Source organism: Camellia sinensis, chromosome 2 (genome assembly GCF_055761805.1).
Source record: "Camellia sinensis isolate YWXY chromosome 2, ASM5576180v1, whole genome shotgun sequence".
Classification (NCBI taxonomy): domain Eukaryota; kingdom Viridiplantae; phylum Streptophyta; class Magnoliopsida; order Ericales; family Theaceae; genus Camellia; species Camellia sinensis.
Genome location: NC_138962.1, coordinates 174,808,949 through 174,827,256, shown reverse-complemented (window position 1 = coordinate 174,827,256; position 18,308 = coordinate 174,808,949). Strand labels below are relative to the sequence as shown.

The window sequence follows — 18,308 nt, the reverse complement described above, 5'->3', positions numbered from 1 at the left end:
GGATGATTGTGTGGATGAATTAAGAAATTGAGAAATCTCAAGGTAGTTTTGGTCTTCCACACGTAGGATACCAACCTAGGAATTACCTGAGTCCTATTTACCGCCCCTTTGAACTACATTGAAATCATTGAATTGTTACATTCTCAAATTGCATTGTGTACAAAAGTTTCAAAAGATAGAGATGTATGTTTTTTTAAACATGGCATAGCATATGCATTCATCCCAAGAGATTGTATAAAATATATATACTGTGTTAAGATTTTCCTATTGGGTTTTGTGCTTACCCTATGGATTTTGTGCAGGAAAAGATGTGGTGATCTTGTCGAGTTAGAGATGTGGAATATGCTTTCAGAGTACAAGGCTCTTTTCTTTGTTCTAATTATTTTTGACAAGCCAAGGGTTTTACATGTATGGGTTCGAAAAACCATTTTTGTATAACCGGGCTTAAGCCTTGAAATTTGTAGCCCTTGAGGGCATTAATTCGTACTTGACTGATCATGCCACATGCTATAGATTCATGTTCTTGGAATGTTGAATGTATAACCGCATGTAGAACATTCTTTTGTAAACCTCTGGAGTTTAATGAATATCCATGTTAGGAATTGATGATAATGCCTTGACTGAAGGCTTTGAGTTTGAGCTTATAGCACTAGATGCGCCCCTAGGCTATGAGAAAAACTGTTTGATGTGATTGGACTGGCAACACTAATAATAGGTAGGTTGTTGTCCCATACTCAGTGATTAACTTGGTGCACGAGTTTGCTACTGTCCTCTCCCTCTACAGGCACTTAGGTGACTTATGGCCTAGCTGACCATACTGATAGCAAACCATTACATTTTATCTAGTCCTCCACGAACTCAAACCTGACAATAGTAATATTGACCTAATCTGTTGTGATTGGAGCTAATATGAGGTGGAACCTATTTAACTATTGTTGCTCCTGGTGCCAACATGTCACGCCCCACTTTTTATTACTCGGATTACTATTACCAAGCCTTTATTATACATTCAATTTCAGAGTTAGCGCGTAATATTCTCAAGGAATAAATCAATGGGATTCTCTCAATCGGATGAAAGAATGCAACACGAAATACAATTAAAGAAATTTCCCATAGGCTTACATCATTTAAAAGTCAAGAAGAAGGGTATAACCCTTTTATATCAATGGCATTCTGCCTACACATAAAGAGGCCCCGTGGCCAACAAATAAAGAAGATCCAAAATCTTGTAGTACGTTGTGATAATCACCTGAAAAAGATTGAACAACGTGGGATAAACATATAGTCCAGTAAGGATCTCAGCATGATCCTCAACAATAACAACTTACAGATAGTTATGATCATGAATGCTAATCTCATACCATATAAATAATGTGACATTTTATAACCAAAGTATATACATATATATGTACTGTTCTCAAAATCATTTAATTATTTAGCAACATCAATTTCCACTTTTACTACCCTTTTTCCCAATGAACAACTCTTACCCATTTCCGTGTTCCATTTGTGACAAATACCCATAATACCCACTTTATTTTTGAAAACACGTTCACCAAAACCAATGCTCTCATATATTTATCAATTCAAAATAAGAACCCAAGTCTGACTCCACACATTCATTGCATTTCAACCTTACATTCAAGTTAAAGAAATATCATCAATAATTCATTGTTGGTAAGCAACTCCCTCAACCACTCTCAACACATCCAAACATACTCAAACACATCTACACTACATATAAGACAATTCAACCTCGTCGAATCATGATTGTAACGCCCCCCAAAAAAATTGCATTAATCCCATCAATTTAGACATGCGTTGATATAAGATATAAACATCATTCTATTCATCAGAATAATTCTTTACAAAGCATTACATGTTAACAACGAAAGCAAATGCCCTACGAGCTTACAGTTTTCCAAGTTAACACTTGGTTACAAGGAATAGAGTACTAACTCAAATACACATTAAGCCTTTGGCTTGAAATTACATGTAATAAAACAAAAGATAACACAACCACAACGTCTGCCTGCCTCTAGCCTCTCAAGCTATGTCCTTGGAGGTGGCATGCTTCCTGTACCTGAAAATGGTGTCCCATATAGGGTGAGCTATAGCCTAGTAGAAATACACTAAACCAACTATAAGCAATGACTAAAAGATTAGCAGTTGATAGATGGTCAACACTTGTACACTCGTTTACCTCACATTACTGTTCCATGACATTCGTGTCTGTATTACAATTCACTTTCCTTTTCTTATTCAACTTAGAGTTTGAAAACAAGGCTCAATGCCCTGGCCAAATCATTTGATGAGATCATAATTCCCCACTAGAACACTTTCAAAATTCATGATGGATATACATGTTGGTGTCATATCTAAGTCAAACAAAACATTTCCATATTTCTCAGTAATATACATTTCAGTGCTATATCAAATCTAACAAACAATTCCATATTTCACGAATGATAATGATATACATTTTAGTGCTATATCAAATCAACAAACAATTACATGCTTCACGAATGGTAATGATATACATTTTAGTGCTATATCAAATCAAACAAACACTTCCATATTTCACGAATGATAATGATATACATTTTAGTGCTATATCAAATCAAACAAACACTTCTAATTCATAGCCTGATACACATTATAGTGTTGTATCACTGTCACAAGAAAACACTTCTAATTCGCAGCCTGATACACATTGTAGTGCTGTATCACTGTCACAAGATTCGGTTTAGAGGTTCAGCCCCGTTCTTCCAATAAACCGTGGAGTACAGCCCCGTTCTCCTCCCACACAATACAATACATATAAACAATTATCATATACAAATTCAACCTATCAATACAACATTTTGATGTATTAAACCAATTGCCATGTTCATTAGCATACTCAATAGATTAGCCTTAGTTTGCCTAATCATCATACATTGCCTACAACAATCAAGACTATCCTCCACCGATAGTCCAATACAGTTATTTCTAAATAGGAAATAAATGCACCAATTTGATATATTATCAACAGTTTAACTAGGTGAGCGATAAGTGAGTCCAACTACACCCTTTAACCCCATATCTTTCTAATTTGAATATTTCCTATTCAATTTCTCAATTCCCTAAATTTCTTGTACAAATTAATTTATCAATGTAATTAGGGCTTTACCCTTAATCTACATAACAACACTAAGGTTCCATTTTCTTCAATAGTTCAACATTAGCCTCATTTCTCTTTATTAAACATGCATATAGGTTTACATATAACAAATCCCCATCTTTTGTAAAATTACACAAAGACCCAAACTTTCTCAAAATACCCAACAACCCCCAACATGTTAAAATGCTAAAATTCAAAGACAAAACTCATAAGGAGGAGTAGGATATCCCTACCTCAAACTCGGAGCTCAAAGGGAGTAGATGACGAAACTCAAAGTGCTCCAAAACTCAATATGCTTGGATCAAAACGTAGCCCTCGACGATCAACACAACTTTTGTAAAGGCCAGAGGTGAGGAAATCAGTTTACTAGATCAATACTTAGAGAGAAGTTGAGTTTTAGTGAGAGAAGCTCTCAAATGGCTTTTTCGGAAAAGTAAAAGAGAGAAAGGATGTTGAAAAGTGATTTAAAAAATGCACAGCTGCCAACTGATATACGCATGATCCGCTCGAGCGGATAATAGAACGCTTGAGCGTCAAGCACAAAAACTGGACCCGCTCGAGCGCAAGAAGGCCCGCTCGAGCGCTAGGACACAAGAACAAAATACGTCCGCTCGAGCGCGAAAACCAGTTCGCTCGAGCGTAGATTACCCCCTCTCAGAACTTTCACAGACAATGAACACCCCGCTCGAGCTCCAACATACCCGCTCGAGCGTTACCTGCTTGAGCGTAAGGAAACCCGCTCGAGCGTGAAAAACACACCTGCAGAAATTTTGCAGAGGCACAGATACTGGAAGTGTGAAAACTCCGCTCCAGCGTGATATGGTCTGCTCGAGCGCACGACTAAAAAAAAAAAACCAACTCCACGGAACCTACGACCGGAACACTATACATAAAGGGGACAAACCCGGGATCGCTATAACATCACAACATATAATACACATAACTAAGTAAGACAACAATAACAACAAATCTCCGCTCTACTTGCCTCAAGCACAGTAAGCCAATGATTTCACCTCTCAACAACAACATGCCAATTTACCAGACACTAGCTGGAAGGGAATGGTACCTTTGCTCCATTTTACCAGGCGCTAGTTGGAAGGGAATGGTACCTCTGATTCTCAGCGCATTACACCCCTTTCGATCATCACAACATGATAAGGTACAACCAACAAATGCAATGCATACAAGCAACCACAACAGAGTGCAACCAACTCAAGCGTAAAACGTACATGCAACCATTCAACACAACAATGTCATCCTCCACCGATGACCAAGGACAAAACCTCTAAGTGTTTGTATTTCAACACATGTGTTTTACAATTCAATTCTCGTGAGGTGTTAAGTCCAACAATCAAAAACAAGGAAGTAAAGCATTAGTGATCCAAACTCAAGTAAATCTTCGGGACTCATATTATGTTAATGTCTCATTCCATCCATTACAAAACTAATTACCTTTTTCTTCTACAATAACATTCTCCACCTTATGCCTTAATCCAATTCTACTTCATTTCACAAAAATATGACCAATTCACTTTCCATCATTTTAAATAGGAGATTTCTATCATGGCGGCATGTTATAACTCACATCATTTCTATTTAATGGTAAGGTGATTCATTAATAATCTAATTTCATGGTTATATTTTTACAATTAACAATTTATTAATTTATTATATTTAAACATAGTCAATCCAACACCAAAATAATACCCAAATCGTAAGATCCAATTAAATCTTAAATCAAATTCCAACACATTAACCTCATTTCATAAATTCATAACATAATTATTTCACGATTTTCAATCCCTTTTTATCCATTAAGCATTATAACAAGAACTAGGGCTTTATCTCTCTAATAATGAATATAGTGCATCACACCCCAAATTTTAACCTAACATCAATCCATCCCATGCAATCTCTATCTCAACACCCAAGCCTCACATTCCCTATCATGATTTTTGAAAATGAACCCATACCACATGGTTTTGATGCAATAAAAACATACCACATATCTATCTATAGTAGAGGCATTGAAAAGAATCAAAGAGATCCTTACCTTAAGAGAGAAGAGGAGAAAGAGCCCAAAATCGACGTCGCCGAAATACGATCTCCACCAGTCAAGACGAAGCCCTCGACACACTCATCATTTTGGTATAAGGGACTAGCATCAAAATCTCTAAGGATTTCTTGAGATCAAAGAAGGTATAATGTTTTGTGGGTTTGGATAGAGAGAGATGAGAGGAAATGAGAGAAAATATTGTAGAGAGAGAGAGTGATATAATTTGAAAATGAAGGCAAAAGGGACAAAATAACAAAAATATAGCTGAAAGCACGAAATTCGGAGTAAAAACACGCTCTGCTGCACGTGCGGCGTACCTCCCCGCACGTGCGGAGCGGCCCCTCCCGCACGTGCAACTCTCACTTGCGCACGTACGGTCCTTCCCCGCACCACCTCGCGCACCTGCCTTTTTAGGAGTGTGCACCCAGCCTACTGCCCTGTTTCCCACACGTGCGGCTTGACCTCCTGCACGTGCGGCCCTGGCCCTCTTGCCCGGAAAAACTTCGGCTTCCTCCTCGGCACTCTGGAGTCGACCTCGCACCATTCGAGACATGCACAAATTCAGAAATGAAACAATGCAACTGAAAATATCTATAGAAATAATTCTCAGGAACAACGAACACCACTGACGGCACGACTACACTCGAAACCCGACTTCGAACGAAGGCAATATCGACACAACTCTAGAGAATAAGATTAAATACGAACCGGTCATCACACAACATGAGTCTTTGGTCCCCTCTATCTAGAACCCCTTAGCCCATCATCTTTCTCCCAAATTGTGATCTACACATAGGTAACTGCCTAAACTAGGTGATCATACTTCCTAATCATAGAACCAATGACACTTTTTCACTCAAAAACACTAACATAACAACGTTATCAATTAGACCAAATTGAAACAAAATTTAAAACTAAGAGTTAAAATTGAGTTAATTGAAAATATATAGACTAAAATGATACAAAAAGAAAAATTTAGAAACTACATGTGTAATTTGCTCAAATATAAATTTAAAACAGAGAGATATAAGAGGCATATGTATATATGGGTGTTTTTTCATTTTTTTTCACTTTTTTTCTTCTCTATATTTTCATATATTTTAGGTTGACTAAAATTAATTCTAAAAATAAATAAATAAATCAACAAAGGTATCTTAAAGTGTGTCCACATACGAAATACGCAGATTTGTAAAGTGTTCGAATGTGTCCTTCAAAAATAATATTAATTAAAAAAATTTACATGCGATGTAACGCGTCTAACACGTAGACATGCATATTCACAACTTGTAAGTATCAACACGCATAACGCGTAATGCGTTGAACATAACACCTATTTTGAATATTTGGTGCTTTCTAGAGTGACCCCATAAATAGTAGTATCGCTTTCCCTCGAAAGAACAAAACCATGAAATGAAAGCTAGCATTGGCAAAGGACAAGGGGTACCTGCTGTGCTTAGAGCACAGCAGGGTGGGCTGTGCGGGCAAAACGGCATAGCTTTGATGCTTTTTTTTTTTTTTTAAATTATTGTAAAGTTTCTTTAACAGTCTAATTTTGTGGTTTGAAACAAAACAAAGATAAAATCTTACAAATGTTCAAAGGAAAATATTTATTGATATATTTTTATTTCATTTTTATGAGATTTAATGAGTATTTATTGACTAATATTTTTGGCATTTAAAAAAAAAAAAATTAGATGAGACTAGTTTTTTTTTTTTTGGCAATAGGTTGTCTCCAGTTCAATTTTTGGACTGGATAGCACTGTTCAAGTCCGTGGAATCCACCATGGGTCTCATTTTTATCATCTGAACCGTTTATTTTTTTAGTTTACTATGTGTAAATTATCCACCAAAAAATTCAAGTTGATTGGATCTCTGTAACTATATAATTTTATTATATTTGTCTCTGAAAAAAATGAACAATAGGAATGATTTGAAAATAAACCAAATCTTTTTTCAAAGACAAATATACAAAAATTATATAACGATGTAAATCAAATCAACTTAATTTTTTTGTATAGATGATCTATCCAAAGTGACCTAAAAAATGAATGATTCGGATGATCGAAACGAAATCCATGATGGAGCTTAAGCGCCCTAACAATGATGTCTAATCTAATATTTGGACTAAACACATTTCATTCCTCTTTTTTTTTACATTGATATTTATTAGAGTGTAACTAACTATATTTTATTTTTCACAAATAAATACATAAAATTAACAAGTCATCTACAATATGTTTTTCGTTTTTTACATATATTATTTTTAAATTTATCAACACTGACAAATAATTATACTTTAGTCCGTGGAGAATAAAATATCAACAATGATTCATTCCACTAAAAACATCACCACTAATAGCACTAATGCATTAAAAAAGTAATAATAAAAAAAATACAACTCCAAGACTAAAACATCACATCATTAATGGTGGGACCCACTGCCACCTAATTAGTGCTCCCAAGCATTTTTCATAAAATATACATAGTTATATTTTAATAAATATCAATGTAAAAAAAATACAACTAGTAACATTTGATTTTTTAAAAATCAACCTACTGTCAAAAAAAAAAAAAAAAAAAACTAGTATCATCTTCTTTTTTTTTTTTTTTTTAAATGCCAAAAATATTAGTCAATAAATACTCATTAAATCTCATAAAAATGAAATAAAAATATATCAATAAATGTTTTCCTTTAAAGATTTGTAAGATTTTATCTTGTTTTGTTTCAAACCACAAAACTAAGCTATTAAAGAAACTTTACAACAACTTAAAAAAAATAAAAAACAAAACAAAACAAAAGCATCAAAACTATGCCGTTTTACCCGCACAGCACTACCCTTTGTCGAGCAAAAAGGGGTGAAGTAGATATATGTTGATGTTGATGATGAATGAGATGGGGCCAACTTTATTTGACATTTCTTGGAAACTTATGCAATTTTATGAAGGAAGACTTGAACAACAACAACTAGAGTGATGGTCGTACAATTGTTTGATTAGAAAAAAAAATAAAAATAGTAATAATAATGAAAAGTGAAATTGGTAAAAAAAAAAATAAGTAAAATAAAATAAAATAAAAACTATATATATATATATATATATTTGTATGCATTTAATTAGGATAAAAAATTTGCAAGAAAATAGGAATTGTAATTATAAGTAACTACCTTTATAACAAATTAGTTTTTATATATATATATATATATATATATATATTTATACTTTTTGCAAAAAAACTAGAAGCTAAATTACTATGCTATTATGAGTTGTACAAGAAATTTAACTTTTGTGCAACTTTCACCACTTTCATTCAAAATAATTTCATTCCCCCCCCTCCTCCTTTCTATTTCTCTTGCTTTCTATCATTTTCATCGTAACCAAACTTAAGTGAACATTCAATATTGGATTTTTACATGTTATTTAAAAAGATAAAATTAGTTTCTTTTTCCTTAAATAAAAGATGAAGAATTCATTACAAAATTTAACAAGATAAAATATAAAATAAATCAATGAAGGTATCTTAAAGTGTATCCAAATATGAAACATGCAGATTCGTAAAGTGTTTGAATGTGTCCTTCAAAAATAATATTAATTAAAAAAATTTACATGCTATGTAACGTGTCTAACACGTAGACATGCATATTCATGACTTGTAAGTATCAACACGCATAACGCGTAATGCGTTGAATACAACACCCATTTTGAATAGTTGGTGCTTTCTAGAGTGACCCCATAAATAGTAGTATCTCTTTCCCTCGATAGAACAAAAACATAAAATGAAAGCTGGCATTGGCAAATGGGTGAAGTAGATATATCTTGATGTTGATAATGAATGAGATGGGGGCCAACTTTATTTACATTCCTTGGAAACTTATGCAATTTTATGAAGGAAGACTTGAACAACAACAACTAGAGTGATGGTCGTACAACTGTTTGATTAGAAAAAAAATAAATAATAATAATGAAAAGTGAAATTGATAGAAAATAAATAAAAGAAAAGAAAATAAAAAGTATATATATATATATTTGTATGAATTTAATTAGGATAAAAAATTTTGCAAGAAAATAGGAATTGTAATTATAAGTAACTACCTTTATAACAAATTTAAATTTTTTTTTGTATTTTTTTTTTTAATACTTTTTGCAAAAAAGTAGAAGCTAAATTACCATACTATTATGAGTTGTACAAGAAATTTAACTTTTGTGTAACTTTCACCACTTTCATTCAAGACAAATTCATTTTTTTTTTAATTTATATTTCTCTTACTTTTTACCATTTTCATCGTGAAATTGATAAAAAAAAAATAAGTAAAATAAAATAAAATAAAAACTATATATATATATATATATTTGTATGCATTTAATTAGGATAAAAAATTTGCAAGAAAATAGGAATTGTAATTATAAGTAACTACCTTTATAACAAATTAGTTTTTATATATATATATATATTTATACTTTTTGCAAAAAAACTAGAAGCTAAATTACTATGCTATTATGAGTTGTACAAGAAATTTAACTTTTGTGCAACTTTCACCACTTTCATTCAAAATAATTTCATCCCCCCCATCCTCCTTTCTATTTCTCTTGCTTTCTATCATTTTCATCGTAACCAAACTTAAGTGAACATTCAATATGGGATTTTTACATGTTATTTAAAAAGATAAAATTAGTTTCTTTTTCCTTAAATAAAAGATGAAGAATTCATTACAAAATTTAACAAGATAAAATATAAAATAAATCAATGAAGGTATCTTAAAGTGTATCCAAATATGAAACATGCAGATTCGTAAAGTGTTCGAATGTGTCCTTCAAAAATAATATTAATTAAAAAAATTTACATGCTATGTAACGTGTCTAACACGTAGACATGCATATTCATGACTTGTAAGTATCAACACGCGTAACGCGTAATGCGTTGAATACAACACCCATTTTGAATAGTTGGTGCTTTCTAGAGTTGGCCCCCATCTCATTCATTATCAACATCAAGATATATCTACTTCACCCATTTGCCAATGCCAGCTTTCATTTTATGTTTTTGTTCTATCGAGGGAAAGAGATACTACTATTTACATTCCTTGGAAATTTATGCAATTTTATGAAGGAAGACTTGAACAACAACAACTAGAGTGATGGTCGTACAACTGTTTGATTAGAAAAAAAATAAATAATAATAATGAAAAGTGAAATTGATAGAAAATAAATAAAAGAAAAGAAAATAAAAAGTATATATATATATATATATATATTTGTATGAATTTAATTAGGATAAAAAATTTTGCAAGAAAATAGGAATTGTAATTATAAGTAACTACCTTTATAACAAATTTAAATTTTTTTTTGTATTTTTTTTTATACTTTTTGCAAAAAAGTAGAAGCTAAATTACCATACTATTATGAGTTGTACAAGAAATTTAACTTTTGTGTAACTTTCACCACTTTCATTCAAGACAAATTCTTTTTTTTTTTTTTAATTTATATTTCTCTTACTTTTTACCATTGTCATCGTAACCAAACTTAAGTGAAAACTTTCAATATGGGATTTTTACATGTTATTTAAAAAGATAAAATTAGTTTCTTTTTCATTAAATAAAAGATGAAGAAATTATTACAAAATTTAACAAGATAAAATATAAGCTTGTTGTGTTATAACTAAGCCGTTTACAACAAGAAAAAAATACCGAGCAAAAATATAGAAAAAAGAAAAAGAAAAATTGAACAACCACAATATTATTTATTTAAATATTTCTCACATTTTTAATTACAAAATTGAACCAAATCTCCTACATGAAACTAAATTAATTCATCTTTTGTTTCTTCTTTTTTTCGTATTTTCATATCCATATAAATACTGTATGCAAAATATAATTAAATAAACAATTCAATCCACGATCCAACACGCAACAATCAATTCAAATTTTTAAAAATTCACTTTCAAGAAACATTAACAAACATTTGAAATAAAACTTGGAATGATACAAATTCTAAAAGGCATTTACAGAAAATATCAAAATCTAAGAAAATTCAATCTCAGAACGGAAAATTGGGTTAGGGGATTTTGAAAAAGTTAAAATCAATTACTTTGAGCTCTCCACTAATAAGAATAAAAACAGTTTTGTTTTTGAATTTAGTATTATTAGTTAAAATCAAAATAATTAGGGTCCTCAACTATTAAAAATAACTTTGTTTTTATGTTTAGTATTGAGAGTTGGACTTTAGTAGGTTTTGATACGTTAAAATTAAAATAATTAAGGCCTAGGAAAAGAATTGTATCCAGTCTTAATATAAAAATTTCGGTGAATTACAACTCTGGTTTCTCTCGTTTGAGTGAAAATTTTACTTTAATCTTCATACTTTTAATTTAAATAATTTGAATCTTATCTTTTCAATTTTATTACAATGTGGTCTCTCGGTCATGCGTTATTAATATTTTTTTTAAAAAATCACATAAAAAATTACAAAAATCAAAATAAAATTTAAAACAAACTATGATCATCGCTGTTTTGCCATGCCCCATGCCGGTTCTGCCGAACTATTTTGTAAGAAATTCCTCAAAATCTTATATAGTTGCCGTTTACTTAGAACCGAATAGTGGCCCTGTTTGGTACAGCTTATCTTTAGTTTATTTTAGCTTTTAGTTTAATTTAAGCTATTTTGATGTGTTTGGTTCAGTTTAACAATATAGTTTATACCTTTTTGTAAGTTAGAAATCAACTTATTCTTTGAGTGGGGGAGGAGAAGCTTAATTTATAAGTCAGAAATTAGCTTATATTCACAGTTATAAGTTATAAGCTATAATCATTTTCCCACAGCTTTACCAAACAGAGCCAGTATAATAATGGATAAATTTATACTAATAGTCCCTATATTTTATTGTTTATGCTATTTTACTCCCTATAATTTTAATTTGCTCAATTTTAACATTTAATTTTAGATTTTGTGTCAATTTGATTCAAATGATAACGTTGTTATGATTTTTGACTGAAAATGATCACCAAGTTAGTTGAGATTTAGTGATTGAATTGATTAAGTTTATAATTTTGTCCATAAAAATATGACACAAGTCGCACATGTGTGCATTTGCCATAAAAAAAAAAAAATGCTACTAACAATTAGAATCAATTGGACCAATTTGAAAAAAATTAAAAAAATCAAGATCAAAATTGAGCCAATTGAAATTATAAGGACCAAAATGATACAAAGGCCACAGTATAGGGACTAACTATCAACATGTCCTAATAGTTGGACTTACTTTCTATCAAGTTCAGTAAAACATTTCTAAAAATAATTTTGTGACATTTTTTTTTTTGAATATATCGCCAAAAATTAACAATTAATGGTTTTTTTTGTAACGATTTTTATAAATTGTCGCTAAAACTTAAAATTAATAATTTTTTTTGTGATGAATTTTTTAAACTGTCACTGAAAGTTGAAAATTTGTGACATTTTTTTGATAATTTTTTTAAACTGTCTCTAAAACTTATAATTAGTGACAATTTTTGTGACAATATTTTCAAACTGTTGTTGAAAACTAACAGTTAATATTTTTTGTTAATAATATTTGATGAAAAACGCCATTAATTATCAAAGTACTTATTAAACGATAAGTTCACCTATTAGGACTTACATATAAGTCTCTTCTAGAATAATTAGACTAAATCATAGGTTTGGTTTTATTAGTTTTTGTAATATTACATGTTATAGATTCAAACTTTAGAGTTATAAATATATTAATACATGTAATCATCTTTTGTAATCTCAAAGATCATTTGGAATGGAACACACATAATGAAAGATAATTGTCTCACTTATAAATTTTGGTTTGTTTTGAGGATTATTATTAGCTTCCGCATTTATAATTTGATTGATTAATAGAAATGAATAGTGAATATTAGATTTGATAAGTCGAATTTTATGAAATTGAGGGCACTACAGCTAGATAGCTTAGGTATGCTTCAATGAAGAACAAGATCTCCTCGGTCCACATGCGCTGTGTCTTACTCTTCCATCTTCTCTGGCGGCTGAAATTCGAGCTTGTACCATACTGATTTCTTCAAAATTTATTTTGTTTTATTTTATTTATTTATTTATTTTCAACGAGAAATTCACGGTAACCACCAACCTATCTTCTCATTTATACGAACCTAATACCAATATGACAAAATTTTACGTTTCATGTTATTTAAATAATTCCCTCTTATACACGTTTGTTTTAAAATAAATATAAAAATATATAATCTCAATTGTATATTTGTATTACATTATTAATGATAAGATTAAAAAATGGGCGTAAATCTCATTTAGAAGTGTTTAAACTCAAGAAGTTCATGAAGAAATTTTTTAACCCACTTAGGCCTATGTATTTATACTTTTATTTCATAAAGTCATTTTTCTTGATTTATATTATTTTCTTAGACTTTTATGTCCTTATATTTAATATTGATATTTAATGTTGATATTTAATATTGAGGGAGGAGAGAGAAGGAAAAGGACCCAGGCATAGGAAATTTCATATACAAATTAAATAATATTGATGTTATTATTTTATATTATTATATAATGTGAATATATTTTTAATTGACAATACATTAAAAATAATGTGAACATTCTTTCTCATCTGATGTGAATATATTTTTAATTGACAACACATTAAAATAACGTTCATTAAATTTTTAATTGACAACACATTTTTATTCACAATATGTAGTGATGTGAACATTCTCTCTCATCTAACATAGTGATGTAAACGTTTACATTTGTATGCTTTAGTATGAATATTCGCATCATGTAATTAACAACACAATGACAAAAATTTATTTTAAATTAATGTGAATATAATGATGTGAATATTCATTTCAATTGCATGATGTGAATATTCACATCATGTAATTGACAACACAATGACAAAAATTCATTTCAAATTAATATGAATATAATGATAATCAACATCTTGATGCATGGGAACTACCAAAACATAATGACAATCAACATTAAATATCAACATTAAGAGGGGGTATGAGAGATTGATGGTGTTTTCGTCTTCTTACCTCAAATAAAACCTAATGGAATAGTAAAAAACAATATGGATTAGATGCAATAAAACTCTTAGAAAGAAGATTTATAAAAAAAGCTCACATTAAAAAATCTATCAACTTTATTAGATAAGATGTCCATCGGAATCTAATCTGAATAATAAAAAATTACAACTAAATATATTGGACTATGAGTACCATAAACTAATAATTTCAATCTTATACCATAATTAGTCCGATCAAACAGACCCTTAAAAATACAATTATTTAAGCATGTGATGATATAACATTAAGTTACTAACCTAAAACTAAATGAAACCAGATGGATGCATTATACAATAATATAATTGGTCGAAGTTTTGGGCCTAATAATTGCACATTGGATAATAAGTCCATGTTTCCAATGCCCACCATGTTCATAAAGATCAAAGCACACCTCTCCATTTTCACAATCTTGTGTTTGAAAGTTGCCAACATTGAGCTCTAACCATTCTCCTTTGGGCTTCTCCAAAAGGCTAACTTGGCGTTCTTGGAGTTTTCCAGGGAGGGACAACCTGAGTACAATCGGGAGCTCCCAACCACTTGCCCCATTTGTCAACTTAATTACATAAATAACCTCATAAACAATTCCTGGAGAGAGCTCAGACATGTTGAACTTTCCTCTCACATCCAGCCAGCACACGGCTTTCAGTTTCGCTACCTCCACGTTTTCATCGCTGCAAAAAATCAAAATCCATGTAGACTGTATTTAGATCATAAATTTAGAAAGCGGTTTGAAAAAAAAAAAATACACGATCCTTCTAATGTGAATCTTAACATCGTCATCGTGGAGGACTTACTCCAACATTGAATTGGTCAAATTTATATGCGGGTCTCTAAATCATTAACGGAATGACAATAAAATTTATATATTTATGATCTCTAAAATAGAAATTAAAATTTTGTGGATGAAAGTAACAGAGGAATGGAAAATTGTGACAAACCTTGTTTCTTTGAAACATTTCCAATCCCAGTATTCAACACGAGTACCCCAAGTGACAAAGAGAGATCTTGGGTACAACGTGAAGCAATTACAACTAAACTTCTCATCAATCCATTTTTTCTGCATCATGATTTAGAAAGGGAAATCAATGAGTACTCAAATGTAGTTAATTATACTAAGATCTCTTCAACTATTAACAAATATCACGTTAACCCTCTTATTTATATGAATTTGTACATATTGACCCTCTTTTGAATGTGATCTGCAGGAGTGAAAGTATTATATTTTTAAACTTGAGGTGTTTTGGTGTAATTAACCCTAATTTTAGCTAACTATAGCCTCACATGATTCATTGTGTTTGTCATTGTAACCAAGAAATGTTAAATTTCTTCTTTTAGTCTCAATTCTCAAATATCTGTGAATATATATAGAAAAAAGAATCAACCTCTTAGTCATCTAAAATCTAATATCCAAGAATTTAATACAGTCTACTAATAAATAAATAAATAAAAGAATCAAAACCTCTCAATTCTCAAATTTATTCCATTTTTCCCCCTCCTCATATCTAATATCCAAACATAACCAAAATATTTATTTGGATCTTTCACTTGAAAAGGAATTTGTAGAGAGAAAAGAAAATAAAAACAATGAGAATGTTAGAAGAAGAAGAAGAAGAAGAAATATCTTTCATTTCATTGATATTTTTCTTATAATTTTATTTCCTTCTCAAATTCCACAATCAAACACAACCTATAATATATATATATATATATATATGCTAGACATTACTGGAACTGGTTTTGATAGAGTTGTTATCATTCACAGAAATTTGAAGAACAATATTGAATAATTCTGCAATTGAAAATATAATTTATTACAGAGAGAGAGAGAGAGAGACCTTTCTCTTGTGTTCAATGTATTCAGCGGTGTTGTTGAGATGTGCCTTTTTCTTAATCTTCATTCTGGGAATGATAGAGTTGAAATGAATTGCCCTTCTAAAATTGCAAAGTTAGATGTGCATATGCGAACATATTATATATAAATATGATGAAGTGATGGCGTTCACCCAAAAAAAGGTGTACATAAATACATAAAAAAAAATTATAATTATTTTATTTTTTAAAAGTTATTAATATTTGTGGTATGTGTTATGATATTTTGTGATAAAACTATAAATAATGAATTTATAGTGCACAAGCTAAAATTATGAATGATGAAGTTATAACACTTTATGATTTTTATTATAACCTTTTGTGATTTTTATTTTGACATTTTGTGATGAAAAAAATTATAACTTTTGGAGTTGAAAAAATTATAAAGTACTTATCATATGTACCTTTTTAGGGTGGATATTGTAGCATCTTTTTATAGGGCCAACTCTATTGATACATATATCATTGTGGATGAATTTATAAATTAAAATGACGAGTTTTTTAATTTCTCTTCCCTATAAATATTTGTAGTGAAATCCTTGGTGTCTCGAATTGAGTTGCCTCGAATTTGTGTTCACCGGTCGACTGGTCGGATGACCACCTGAACGACTGGGTGAAATATTTATCTATCGCGATTATTACATTGTCGACCACAACTGTTAGTCTTTTTATTGAACGACTGGCCAAATGACCAACAAAATAAAATTTAAACCATTTGAGATAACACAACATTGCTCATATTTGTATATATGTATATCTTAAAATGATCAATGTGGCAGCTAAGTGCATCCACAACAACCTACCAAAAATAGCCAATCAAACTTAAAAAAAATCTCATCAGTGGTATCGTGTTAAAAAAAAAAAAAACCTTAAAAAAATCTCTCCAAACAGACTAGTTTAAAATAATTTTGTGAATAGTGACTATTTATTTATGTTTAGCCATTATTCGTTAACTAATTTTGTTATTAATCATCAACTCTTTTCTTTTCTTCTCTTTTCTCTTCCATTTTTTTCTCATAAAAAATATTAAATGAATAATTCAAATATTTATAATTAAAATAAAGAGTATTATGAAGTATACATTAAATTTTTTTTTTAGCTAAAGTAATAAGTGTAAATACATTTATTGCTTTTGAAATTTGAAAAAAATATAATCAATCTTATATTTTTGACATAATTATATTGATATCTCTTTTAGTAAAGTTATTAAATTACCAATTTTTTTATTAGCATTAAATTTACGGAAATTAATCCATAGAGTAGGTAGACATAGAAATAAATAAAAATAAATATACATTTTGGTAGAAAAGAGAGAAAAAATTAATAAATTATTAATAAAAAGAGCTTAATTGTTACATGAATTGAAATTTTAAAAATGCTAAATTAATTATGTTAAAAATTTAAAATTAATTGTACATATTTTTTAAATTTCAAAGAGATAAAGTCTAATTTACTAAAGCATGTCAAATTATAATTTTTATAATTTTATAATAGTAATTATCATTAGAAATGTTCTAATAAAACGAAATTTTGACAAATGTTGCAGATGCTGTAACGAGTAGAGAGAAAGGCGCGTCCAACTTGTTGACCACGCGTACCTATTTGTCCAGGTACCTACCGCGTTTAGGCGTAGGTAGCAGCAACCTACTTTTACGTAAGGAAATCACACTTTTTGCCGATTTAGGTATGGAAAATCAACAATGATTCATTCCATTAATTTAGGAGCATTAATTGATCATTAATGAGGTAGAAATTTTTTTTTAAAAAAAAATTAAGATCAAAACATCACATCAGTAAATGAAACCCACTCTCTAAAGCTCCTTTAGAACTTCCAATTTAGCCTCCGTTTGAGAAGTGGGTTGACTTTTTGACTTTTTGGCTATTTTAGCCTGGTTTGGGAAGGGCTTTTTGGCTTTTTGACTTTTTGGCTTTTTTGACTTTTTTTGTGAGAGAGGATTGTAATGATTATGGGTTGGATTTGATGTTTTGTTTTTTGTGGTTAAAAAGCCTATTTTGTTTTTTGTGACTATTTTAGCCAAAAAAGCCTGACTTTTTTCTTCCCAAACGGAGCCTAAAGCTCTCAAATACTTTTCATGGGAAAATACGTGAGAACTCGAATGCGTAAGACCTTGAATGTTTTGAA

The 18,308-nt window shown here is 30.3% G+C and overlaps 1 protein-coding gene and 1 long non-coding RNA gene across 2 annotated transcripts; both read right to left on the bottom strand.

The window, feature by feature from the left end:
• Positions 1-1,827: 1,827 nt before the first annotated feature.
• LOC114284264 (uncharacterized) lies at positions 1,828-6,307 on the bottom strand. The gene is made up of 2 exons (XR_003636836.2): positions 5,217-6,307; positions 1,828-2,083 (listed from the first exon to the last, which is right to left on the bottom strand). It is a non-coding gene; the product is annotated as an uncharacterized LOC114284264 (long non-coding RNA).
• Positions 6,308-14,354: 8,047 nt separating this feature from the next.
• LOC114284267 (protein PHLOEM PROTEIN 2-LIKE A1) lies at positions 14,355-17,031 on the bottom strand. The gene is made up of 3 exons (XM_028227171.2): positions 16,132-17,031; positions 15,235-15,353; positions 14,355-14,967 (listed from the first exon to the last, which is right to left on the bottom strand). The coding sequence occupies exons 1-3, from the start codon at positions 16,192-16,194 to the stop codon at positions 14,583-14,585; spliced, it is 567 nt and encodes a 188-aa protein (XP_028082972.1). The 5' UTR covers positions 16,195-17,031; the 3' UTR covers positions 14,355-14,582.
• Positions 17,032-18,308: the final 1,277 nt, after the last annotated feature.

Excerpts from the sequence above, each read along its gene's own strand:
- LOC114284267 (XM_028227171.2), bottom strand. The coding sequence starts at position 16,194 with ATGAAGATTAAGAAAAAGGCACATCTCAACAACACCGCTGAATACATT. Across the intron at positions 15,354-16,131 it reads ACATTGAACACAAGAGAAAG|AAAAAATGGATTGATGAGAA; the intron begins GTCTCTCTCTCT and ends ATCATGATGCAG. Across the intron at positions 14,968-15,234 it reads AAATGTTTCAAAGAAACAAG|CGATGAAAACGTGGAGGTAG; the intron begins GTTTGTCACAAT and ends GATTTTTTGCAG.